The sequence below is a fragment of the Colias croceus genome, chromosome 16, assembly GCF_905220415.1.
Source record: "Colias croceus chromosome 16, ilColCroc2.1".
NCBI lineage: Eukaryota > Metazoa > Arthropoda > Insecta > Lepidoptera > Pieridae > Colias > Colias croceus.
The window spans coordinates 4,786,676-4,798,537 of NC_059552.1; the positions used below are offsets into that span (position 1 = coordinate 4,786,676).

The window sequence follows — 11,862 nt, forward strand, 5'->3', positions numbered from 1 at the left end:
ATCTTAGAGCGCGTTTCCACTATAACGTTCAGGCCTATACAAAAATGTTTCGATATTTACATTACTATTTAATGTTATACTTATTCCTAGCAACACTCTGATTTTTGTTTTCAATAAAAACAGGTTTTTATTTGAAAGAAAATGGTTTTGACTTTATAAAAAAAAAATAATTATCATTCAATTTCACGTTCTTGAGCAAACGACAAGACGACTACCGTGAAACAATAAAATATCGAGTCCATAATAATTTGTTTCGTTATTAATATTTGACCATAATAATTACGAAACAAAACAAATAAATAAATCGTCACTTGATAGTTGAAAGTGGAAACACGCACAAAACCAGAATTTGCATTCGCGAGTGTATTCATACTTAGGGTTGCCAAACAGTATTCTACTGTTTTTCACTAAATTATACTTTTTACTGTTTAACAAAAAAAAAGTACTTATACAAAAGACTGTTTTCAGCATCAAAGTGCAGACACATTATTATGTGTTACATTTAGACGCTCACAATTTTTTTTATTTAGTCAGAGGGCACACACTACAATAAATAATGTTTGTTTTGCTAAAATACTGTTTAATAATCTTCATAGACCTGAATAATGAATTATGAATATACGTACTTTATTTCTTGTAAAAAAAGTTGGCAACCCTATTCATAGTGTTTGTCTACACTAATCTACACTAACATTATAAAGAGGAAAACTTTGTTTGTTTGTTTGTTTGATTGTAATGAATAGGCTCATAAACTACTAGACCGATTTTAAAAATTCTTTCACCATTCGAAAACTACATTATCTAGGTTTTATCCCGGAAATCCCACGGGAACGGGAACTATGCGGGTTTTTCTTTGAAAACGCGGGCGAAGCCGCAGGCGGAAAGCTAGTGAATGATATGTATTTTATTTGTAACTAGCGGTCCGCCCCGGCTTCGCCCGTACATATTTACGTTTTCTCTACATGAGAACCATCCTTGTACTTCAAGGGATACAATAAAAAAAGAATTGAAAAAAAACGTGACAACGCGAAACGCGAAATTTTATTGACACTAATTTTACGATAGACTTCAAATAATGAGCAGGTATAACTTTATAATTATTTATACATACACTAATATTATAAAGAGGAAAACTTTGTTTGTTTGTTTGTTTGTTTGATTGTAATGAATAGGCTCATAAACTACTAGACCGATTTTAAAAATTCTTTCACCATTCGAAAGCTACATTATCCACGAGTAACATAGGCTAGGTTTTATCCCGGAAATCCCACGGGAACGGGAACTATGCGGGTTTTTCTTTGAAAACGCGGGCGAAGCCGCAGGCGGAAAGCTAGTGAATGATATGTATTTTATTTGTAATTAGCGGTCCGCCCCGGCTTCGCCCGTACATATTTACGTTTTCTCTACATGAGAACCATCCTTGTACTTCAAGGGATACAATAAAAAAAGAATTGAAAAAACACGTGATAACGTGACAACGCGAAACACGAAATTTTATTGACACTAATTTTACGAAAGATTTCAAATAATGAGCAGGTATAACTTTATAATTTACTAGAGGTCCGCCCCGGCTTCGCCCGTGGTACATATTTCGCAATAAAAGGTAGCCTATGTCCTTTCTCGGGTATCAAAATATCTCCATACCAAATTTCATGCAAATTGGTTCAGTAGTTTAGGCGTGATTGAGTAACAGACAGACAGACAGAGTTACTTTCGCATTTATAATATAAGTATGGATTATAATAATTATTTATGGGAGTTCACTCATCACTGCACCAGTGATTAGTAATACAGATTGTGAATATATTATATTATATATACCTACTATTCACAACCTATTTACGTTATTTACTGGAACAACCATAGGAATCTACAAATAGGTAGTAGGTAATCATAGTAGTAATGGTAATAACTAATAAGTAATAATATAATAATTCATAAAAAAATATACCATAAATCTTTCTTGATTTTATTGATGTAACACTATGAATGAAATATTTGTATCCATATAATATATATATATGTTTGTATACCTAAGATCGTCGCGTCAATACTCAGCCCACGGAAACGAATTTATGCATAAATTCGTGTGAGTGTGATTAGATATTACATATTTATGTAATATCTAAACTCACCTGCATAAAGTTTCTGAAATGAATCGAAAGTCGTATTTTTTATTAATACATATTAATAAATAATAATTTATTATTTATTATAAATAACTAATAATTATTTATTAATAATATGATTACAATACTATATTAACTTATCTTCGAAAATTAGTTAGATATCATTTAAATATGAATCTCTTTTAGTTCTCGTTTCTGAAGTTTCAATGTTCTTTTGTTGTGTACCATTTTCAAAAAAACAATATTGAAACAATATTATTAAAAAATCGGCGCGCGGCACAGCAATTTGAGCATGGTCTACTCGTCTCAACGGAGCGATAGCGTCTGATGTATGAAATAGAATTATGTTTTTAGCTCCCGGAACGTGCGATGCAAGATGATTTCTTGCGTAATTAAAAATATAGTAAGCGCCAAAAGTGTTTTATCGTGATTAAACCAAAACTATAAGTAATTACAAAAAAGTGGTCGGACAAAGTTCTCACAAATGTATCAATATAATTGTTTATGAAAAAAAGAACATAATAGGCATTACCATGTCAAGTAAAAAACGTAAAAGTGTGAAATTTAGAGGTAACTTCGTGAATTTTTTCTATCGAGTCAATTTCAATATTTTATGTTTTTGATCTGACAGTATAATCGAAAATATCATCAAGTTTTACATATATTTTATTTTTTATATTTGGTCTTGAATATTACACGTATCAACTAAATGTTGATTGGTGATTTGACTTTATTCGCGTTCTTAAGTTTAAATAAAAGACATATACAACTGTTGAGCAGTGATTAAGTTTCTATTCAGATAGTGCGTAGGTGCACCGTGCAGAACATAGAAACCAAATAGCTGCTTCTGTGAGCTGTAAATAATATCAATTGAAATTAAAGAGACATCCAATCAAACTCGTTGCGTTTGCAGTTATACACAATAACGCATATTATTAAACATCTGACGCAACCGTATTAAAGAGCATGAGATGCGATAAAAACTATGAGGCAAAACTTGATCTCTGCTATCAATTTACAATCGACTTTGAAAGGTTTTTCATTCATCCGATAACGGAATGTCAAGTATCATTTAATCTTCTGCACCTAAGTTAAATAGGGCTCATAGGAAATTTCAGAATAACCAAAATCTATGGGCAAAATCAAACAGATCAGCGTTAAATATAGAGGCTATTCATCGAAGCCAGAACAAAATAGTATTTGTAATGCATTCACATAAATTATTCTCCTGCCTGTTATTTGTCGAACACAAAGTTGAAACGAGTATTTTCAACGAAACTGTCGTGTTTGAGACCGGAGCACTAGACAATCATGGACACTACTTAACGCCCACGCAAAATTGATTTGGCTTCGGTTTTCTTCGTCATACCGTAAAACTATTAAAGCGGGACGATAATCTAATTTTGTGCGAACGATACGATATCAGTGTAATTATAAGCGGGAGGTAAATCATCTGAAACTATCGGATAGTGTGTCCCCGTTTATGTCAATTCTATTGACGCGGAATCAACGCAATCGCAGCCATACAAGCTGCCGTCCGCGTCGGTGAAATGAAACCTTACTGCTAATATTATAGGGCGAAATAACGCAAAGTCGCCTCAAATTTTGCCCTGTTGTCAACAAACAATGTTCTATAAATACGAGACTGAAATGTAGGGGACAGCTGAGATACGCATTACACAAGTAATAAAGAAGACAAATACAATAAACCAATTATTATTTAATTTAATTGGCCCACGCTTAATGTAGCTAACAAAACATTTTGTTCAATAAAATACGAATATCCCTTAATTGTACTCATTTCGTCCTACTTTTTAATAATGTAACAACTCTATAATTTAATACATACTCAATTGATTCGAGTTAATAATATTGCAAAGAAAAAAATTCAAACTAGATTATAAATAGGTAGTTCTGAGTTAAAAGTACAAAACATAACTTGTTGGCGAAACGTAATCATTATTTTGAATAGTTATTTAAAAAATCTGCGTTAGATATTCACCAACCTCATAACGCTTCTAAGCAAAGAGATTGACCTACCCGTTTTCATTGTCTAACTAATTTTCAACCTTGCGGCAAAGGCTACCCAACGGTCCGGTCGGTGTCAATTCAAAGAAAACGACAAACGTACAAACGACCAACAATGATTCATAACTTTTAATGATTACGAGTTTATGTAAACGCAAAGCTACTTTTACTTGCTATAAATTGTAAACGTCATTTAGTTATACACGTATTTGCATTAGTTCTATTGTAAAGAAGCGATTTAATTTCCCATGGTAAAGACTTCATCTGCTAAGACAATGTTTGTGTTTGCTTTGCAGCGAAGTGTATAGCGAAGTTTCTATGCTAGAACTTTCATTTAGGTACATCGTGCTCCATTAAATTATATAGCATAACATAATACATGAATAGAAAAAGTTGAGACATTCTTCAGTACTATTCTCCCTGTTTTGCAATTCCCTGTTTTTTGAATTCTTCCACACCATTACCGGCTTAGTGAAATTTCCAATTTGTTTAATGTATATTTAATTAACTGATGTGGCGTCAAATAAAAAATATAGTAGGAGAATGTGTCGAGTGCGTTAAGAGTTAAGACCGGTAGGGCAATGGAACCTGTGTGGCAACTTTGCACATCAGCTGTCTAAGAGCGCTATCAGTGCATTGACAAGGTATGCACGATATACCCGATACAGAGAATATATTCTAAGGAAAACATTAGGTTTCAGCTGATTGCACGTAGACACGCCGAAACGATCCGACTGCATAACACTTGGCAAACGTAACCAATAATAAATAATTATGAAGATTATACAAGTTTCCAAATGCATACCCGGCTTATCTGTTAAGTTTATTTATATTATATAAGTAGATATACCACATATGTTTTAATAATAACTTTGTAAATGTATGTAGGTATATCAAACTAGTATTATTCATATTTCATAGTGATTCCCCGTTATCGTTGAAATCTGTTAATTCCTCATTATTAATTACATACAATTTTCATTAGAAGATGAAGATAAATTTGTATTTGTCGAAATGAGGGAAATTTCCTATCTGAGTAAAATTTTGTAGTAATCGTACTGTATTAAGCGAGAAAACAGCCTGTTTCAAGATTTTTCGTTTGCACTCGTGTTACTCCTTGATAACAAACCGAAATATATTATTGTAGGGTCACGATTTTATCTAGGGCAATCTATAAGATTGCCACGAGCGAACACCCGGTGTCTTTATGGCATTCCCTTGATAAATGTTAGCAGTTTATTGTTAGTGTTTGATAAGACAGATGCTTCTTGAGGTTCCTAGACGTGTTCGAATGTACTACGCCTTTAGTAACAACATCACTAATTCTAACCCAACAAAATGGTTTGAGAACATCCTTGTAGCAAGACAACATTGACTCTAAAATGCTCACCGAGCCTAAGTTCGCCGAAATTGCCGCATCCAATCTTCTTGCCGACGCGGAAGTTGGGCCCGACCATAAGGACGCCGGAGGACGACGTGACGGAGTGCCGCGACGTGTGCATCGCGCTGCTTCCGCCCCCGCCGCGTCCACCCACCGCGCCGGTTGCGCTGCAAACGTGTGAACCAACCCTTAACACTGACGACTCATGGTATTCATGGTGAACGTTTGTTGAGCAACAATTCATCAACAATGTTGTGATCACCAAAAATGAAAATTTGTTTTAATTGTAGATCTTCGAGCGAGAGCTTTTCAACATGCGTTAGCAACTCAGCAACACAGTGCTGCCAACAAATCTTCAACATGTTGATTTAACTTTGTTGCTAAACAAATGTTTTCTATGAATACCAGGCTCAATGCTTATGCACTAACACAAATGTGAAATGTAAAAACCTATGATTTGCTGTTATTAATTAAGGTATAAATGATACATGTGTGTCTCAGCTAAGCAGCTTAATCAGCTATTTCATGAAGAGCCTAGTCTCTTTATTAAAAGGCTCCCTTTAATTAATTAGTTGAATGAAATCCAGTCATTTAATTAAACAGCTAACACCTAAACCTTAATATATATTCAGAACTAACAACTCAGGAGTTTGCCGATGAAAACAATATATTTTGATGATGTATTGTACTAACTTGATATTAAATATTATGAGTGAATTTCATAATGGCTTCAATATTATTATTATTTCCTATAGTTTATGTGTGTTTATTGCAAAAATTATTCAATGAAACAGGATGAATAATGTAAATATAGAGGTGACTGACTGGAGTAATTTAAATTTTACTGAAAATGTTGTTGAAAACCATATAAAATTTACTTAAATTAAAATTTGTTCTACATTTACCCTAATTAATGAAGAGTCTTAGCATGATGATTGCAATAAATGTTAAAAGGTCTCATTTAATAGAGCCTAGGTGTTTAATAAAATGACTGATTAAGCTAGTTGGCTGCGACATTTATATCATTATAAAGAACAGACCTGCAACAATGTTGCTATGTTTGTTTACTTAAATTAGAATTATTGTTACTAAACAAAATAGCATAGTGCTTGAAATTTATTGATTGAGTTAAAACACTGAGCAGTATTTTGTATACAAATTCCTGTATTTATGAAGTGTTTCAATCTACTATTCGAAGTTGTGTCTGGTTGGTAGATAAAATTGGATTAAAAAAAAATATAGATGGAAGATATTATGTAATGGATTGTTGATTTCTTTGAATCAATTTGATACTGTTTTAATTCAATAAGAAATGAATGAATTAAACAAATATTTTTTTTTTTACTTTTACTATTAATTTTCTCAGTTAGTATAACATAATGCACAACAAAAATCTTTACTCAAATGTATTTGGTGCAAAGAGTGTGTTATTAATATTATTATCATATTTAATAAAATTCCCATACCCATAAGCCATAAGCCGTCCACCTCCAACCATATGATTTACAGTTTTTTTATTCCAACGTTTAGAATTTCACAACAATACATTTGTAAAGTTATGTCTCACACTTGTTCACATCACAACAAATAAATAAATTAACACATCATGTCACTGTTACAGTAGAAACTACACTTATATCAGATTGATCATGCTTCATGACACTGGTGATTGCTGAATATTATCAAATCCATGTGATAAAGTGAGGAGTGAATCTAGTATAATAATACCAAATAAAATGTTTGTGGAGTGTTTATTTTTATAGTATACGATGGCATGTTATATTTTATTTATAGCATTTCCTTGATACAAGTTGCCAGCATTACTACTTTTGACATTGTGTAATATTTATTGATGTTTTGCATTGGTGCTTCTGTATATATTGAACTGAAAATAGTATTGTAGTGTACAAATATTAAGTTTAATTGTAATAGTGTAAAGTGGCATTGTTTATTATGTATGTAAGTGTTTTTATTTATCTCTTTACATTCATTATATAAAAGTAACCATTAAAATAAGGAGGAAAAGAGACTTTCATTTTTGATAAGATCTAATGATAAAGTAAGTCAGTCTATTCAATATTAATGTCAGTGAAGTATTTAGGTAAATTATCTAGGTACTGGATAGATATAAAAATATTGTAGTTCTAGATAGCAACAGTATTGGATTAATTATTATTACTGCTGTTTTAATTAAGGCCTAAATTTAAAAAAAAAATTACAAATAAACATTTTTTCAGTCAATACATAATTCAATTATATTATAGAGGTTAACATAGTGACAGCATGGACTTGATGGATAGTACCTTGTAAATTGCTGCCTGTCAATAGGTCATTGACTTTTTCAAGGCTAGCCTCAGTAGAGGTCCCAAATAGCATTTTAAATTTGTGATGCATATAATAAACATGTAAAATTATTTTTTATGTGATGATATCATCACATGTTTTAGTTTCCTCGTTGAAAATACATTGATAGAAATTTCAATTATATAATTCATTAAACTGTATTATTATAATTACTGAAACAGTAAACACATATGTTAATTTATCATGCTGTAGATTTAAATATTTTCCTAATAAACAAACAGTTCTGAGAATAAATTCAGTATCAAGGTATATTCTTATCTTTTTTTAGTGACTAAGTAAACCATTATCAAATAAGTATTAAATATTATTGAATTCAACATAACCTAGGTACGCTGTTCAAGTAACAGATTATTAAGTAGAAATTAATAAGTCTTAGACAACCAGTGCGGTTAAAATCAAGTAATTGTTCAGTTTATAGGTATCTAATATAGACTAGATAATAATTATTTGGAATTATAAATAACTAACAACATATTTCATGGCCATAATAATTTACAATCCTATTTGAGAAAATGTATCCTTTATTTGTTAATTAAAGAAAATTAATGAATGCTGCCTATATCTTTACCTATATATTTTTATAGATTTAATAGACATTTAAAAAATATATATTTTAATTATATAATAATTATGATAATTTAGTTTAAAACAATAATAAAATAATGTACACTCTAGTATAGCCCAGTGTACACTGGCTGCAGTGAATCATACCAACCATTATTGGCATTGAGTCTAAAAGTGAAAGTTTTAGTTGCACCGCATGCAACCACTACAAGTCCACAATAATATGCTCAATAAGGCCTAAAATTTCAAAAATGTATATCAATAAATTATTGCTGCCTGCATAGTTTATTATTTTTTATATTTATGACAATTTATCTAATTATAGATCCCGCAATCCCTGAAGTTTTCAGACTAACCATTATGTTCTCTAAATTTGTATTAAAACTGATTTGAAAAATTGATTGAACAAAAACATTTATGTATAAAATTCATAATTTGCAATTTAAAAACGATGAAGTTTAATCATTCAAGTCTAAGGTTATACAACTGAGATAATATACTTACAATTTTCTATGCATCACAAGTATTTATGCTAATAGGCAGTCTGTCACTATTCTCAATTATAAAATACATATTTGTTAGCTTCTCAACAAATCACTATACTGAATCACTTGTATAAACCACTCAAAATAGGATGACCATGACCAACTGGATGTTTTTCAAAATTTCTCTCAAAACCACACCACTCACAGTAAGGGCCATTTTTATTATATCATATTATGAGCATCAATTTTGCAATTAAAACAAACTGTTATATCATTTTGTTTCTAGAGTAAGTTTATATTTATCACAATTTGAGTTGTATTGTAGATAAGCAAGTGATGTTTTTATTAAGAAGTGTTATCAAGAGTATTGTATGAGGCAGAAAGATGTTTACATATTGTGATTCACTAGTTTAATATTATTGGTTGAATCAATCTGTGTTGCTAGATGTGAAAACAATGTCTAATACAGATTATTCATTAAGGATGTTGTCTTGATGCAAAGGATAAAGGTAAATGAACTCATAAATAAATCAACTTGGTTGCTCCTTATAAATGGGAATTTAAATATTCCTAACAATATAATTGGATCTATTCTGATCCTAATTTCATAAAAATCAATAACAATAACAAATGGTGAGTAGGTATTGTAGTATTGATACGTTGATGTTTTATAAGAGGTTATACAAATGAATAGAAAACTAATCGGACAAGTCAATCCACTTCTTCAATATGGTAATAGTGAATATGAAAATCAAGAAATAATAAGTGGTAACAATTTTAAGTGTTAATAATTTGTAACAGGGGCAGTTTATTTCAAAATGCTTATTGAATTACAGCCATGTCTTTATTAATTATAATAGTGAGTAAGTTGATTTATTTAGATGTCCAAATACAAAGTATGTCTATCGGCTACAAATATTTACTTTGTAAGAAAATATGATCAGCTACAGATGTACTAAAAGATGATTTAATTTGGATCATTATCAGTACTTTTTTATAAATATTGTGTGGATTCAACAGAAGTTCATTGACTGCAAAATCCACAAAAACAAGGCAGTTAAGTTACAAGTTTGCTTCCTGCTCAACCTAGACCAGAAAAAAAGTTAAACTTGTAATATTGAGACAATTATTGTAAAAAGAATTCAATTTTCAATCCCCACAGATAAAAATTAAATATACTCATTGAAAACTTTTTGGCCTAAATCAGGAATATAGAAAATCCATGCTAAGGAACCAATATGGTATGCACGAAATCACTGCAGACATATTACATCAAATTATCTCTTAAAGCTGAATATTTATCATTTATCTATATTGTACACTTTACTAGTCAAAGACATTATTAAATATTACACTTGATAAAAATACAATCAATGATAAAACTTGTTATGTATGGATAAAATGACTAATGTATTATGGAAGGAAAATAAATTAAACTAGAGCAGCCCATTTCTATCTTGAGATTATTTAATTAATAAAACAAGACAGCAAAATTACAATTCAGGATGAAACACTTTCAAACAAACTGTACATTAGCAAGTTTTTAAAGCAAATTATAACAACTATCTGCACCGCCGCTTAGCTAACTAGTGACCAGCGGTTACCTGCAAGCGATGATATTGAACATACGTCGGTATCTATCAAATATATTCTAAAGGGTGGACTTACGTGGAAGTTCTTTTGTCGTCACTCTGACGTTCCTTATCCTTATTGCCGTCACGTTTATTCATAATATAAGTAGCTCTGTGTGTCTATATCCGACACGCCAGATGACTCCTGGTGCCCACAGTCACACGGGCCCTCACCACGCCGCAGTCCATTTCACCACGACTAGTAACTATCGCACTGCAATCTCGCCATAACATACACTACACCAATCCACGCCTCAATATTTTAACTATTACTATTTTTTTCTTCCTTTTCAACACAATAATCACTACACTGTAGAATTTATCTCAAAATCATTTTCGTCACACTGTAACCGCAAAAATGTTTCGGCGACTCGCGAATGGTCTAATATAACGGGAATGTCTACTATTAACGATCGAATATGAGTAATGTTCTAACCGATGGCTTTGATTTAATTAAATTTTGTATTACTATAAACGATTATAGGTCGCTGTGCCAATGTTATGCTCATTGAAGAGTAACAACAAGCTAGGTATGTAGGTGGTAACTGGTAGAACTTTTACCACGACGGTTGGTAGATTTCATAAACGCGTATCGAATTTTTTTCCAATTATTCACAATCATCAATAGTAGACATGAAAACGACAACGGAAAAACCTAACAATTGACAACACCTTTTCAATGCTGGAAGTCAACCCAAATAAATTTCGTCGGTACAAAACAATTTTTATACAGACTTATCGGGACGGCTTCGTTACATTGAATACCACAACACGTTACACAATGAAAATAACTTGAAAAAAACCGTACGCAATTTTTGATTAGCTTCACAACGTCGCCGAAACATCAAATGGACATTTGTCCCGATAAAAAGTTTAGGTTTTGTAATGGCCACCAATGGTTCACTGAAGTCACTTTTACATATAAATTAAAAGAATTGACTTTATTAATTTTAAAGAAGAAAATTAATCAGTTTGATAATAATATACCTATATAAATACAATCTAATGACAAAATTTCATAGTTAAAAAATATTAGTTCAAAGATTATTTCACTGAAATATCGCCATTCGGCGCATGCGCAAACTTGTAGCAAGTAGAGACAGTGTTGCTAGAACTAAAAGCATAGAATTTTTATTATTTTACACAAATAAAATTCACTGTATAATTTAAACAAGTAATTATTATTATGTTTCATATTTATAAAAATAATTCCGTTTACTTTCAAATCCTTCTTTTAATGTTTGCATTTATTTCTCTAGAAACAATAACATTCATATAAT

At 31.1% G+C, this 11,862-nt stretch overlaps 1 protein-coding gene across 20 annotated transcripts in view; it reads right to left on the minus strand.

The window, feature by feature from the left end:
• LOC123698766 (casein kinase I) overlaps positions 1-11,676 on the minus strand; it is a 30,467-nt gene extending 18,791 nt beyond the window's left edge. For 5 of the 20 annotated variants that reach the window (XM_045645547.1, XM_045645546.1, XM_045645549.1 and 2 more), the window contains exons 1-3: positions 11,391-11,558; positions 10,620-10,926; positions 5,548-5,705 (exon numbers count right to left, since the gene is read on the minus strand). In XM_045645547.1, the coding sequence (XP_045501503.1) occupies positions 5,548-5,705; positions 10,620-10,681 (220 nt within the window). In that variant the 5' untranslated portion in view covers positions 10,682-10,926; positions 11,391-11,558. The other 15 variants (XM_045645542.1, XM_045645539.1, XM_045645540.1 and 12 more) reach the window with 12 other exon arrangements.
• Positions 11,677-11,862: the final 186 nt, after the last annotated feature.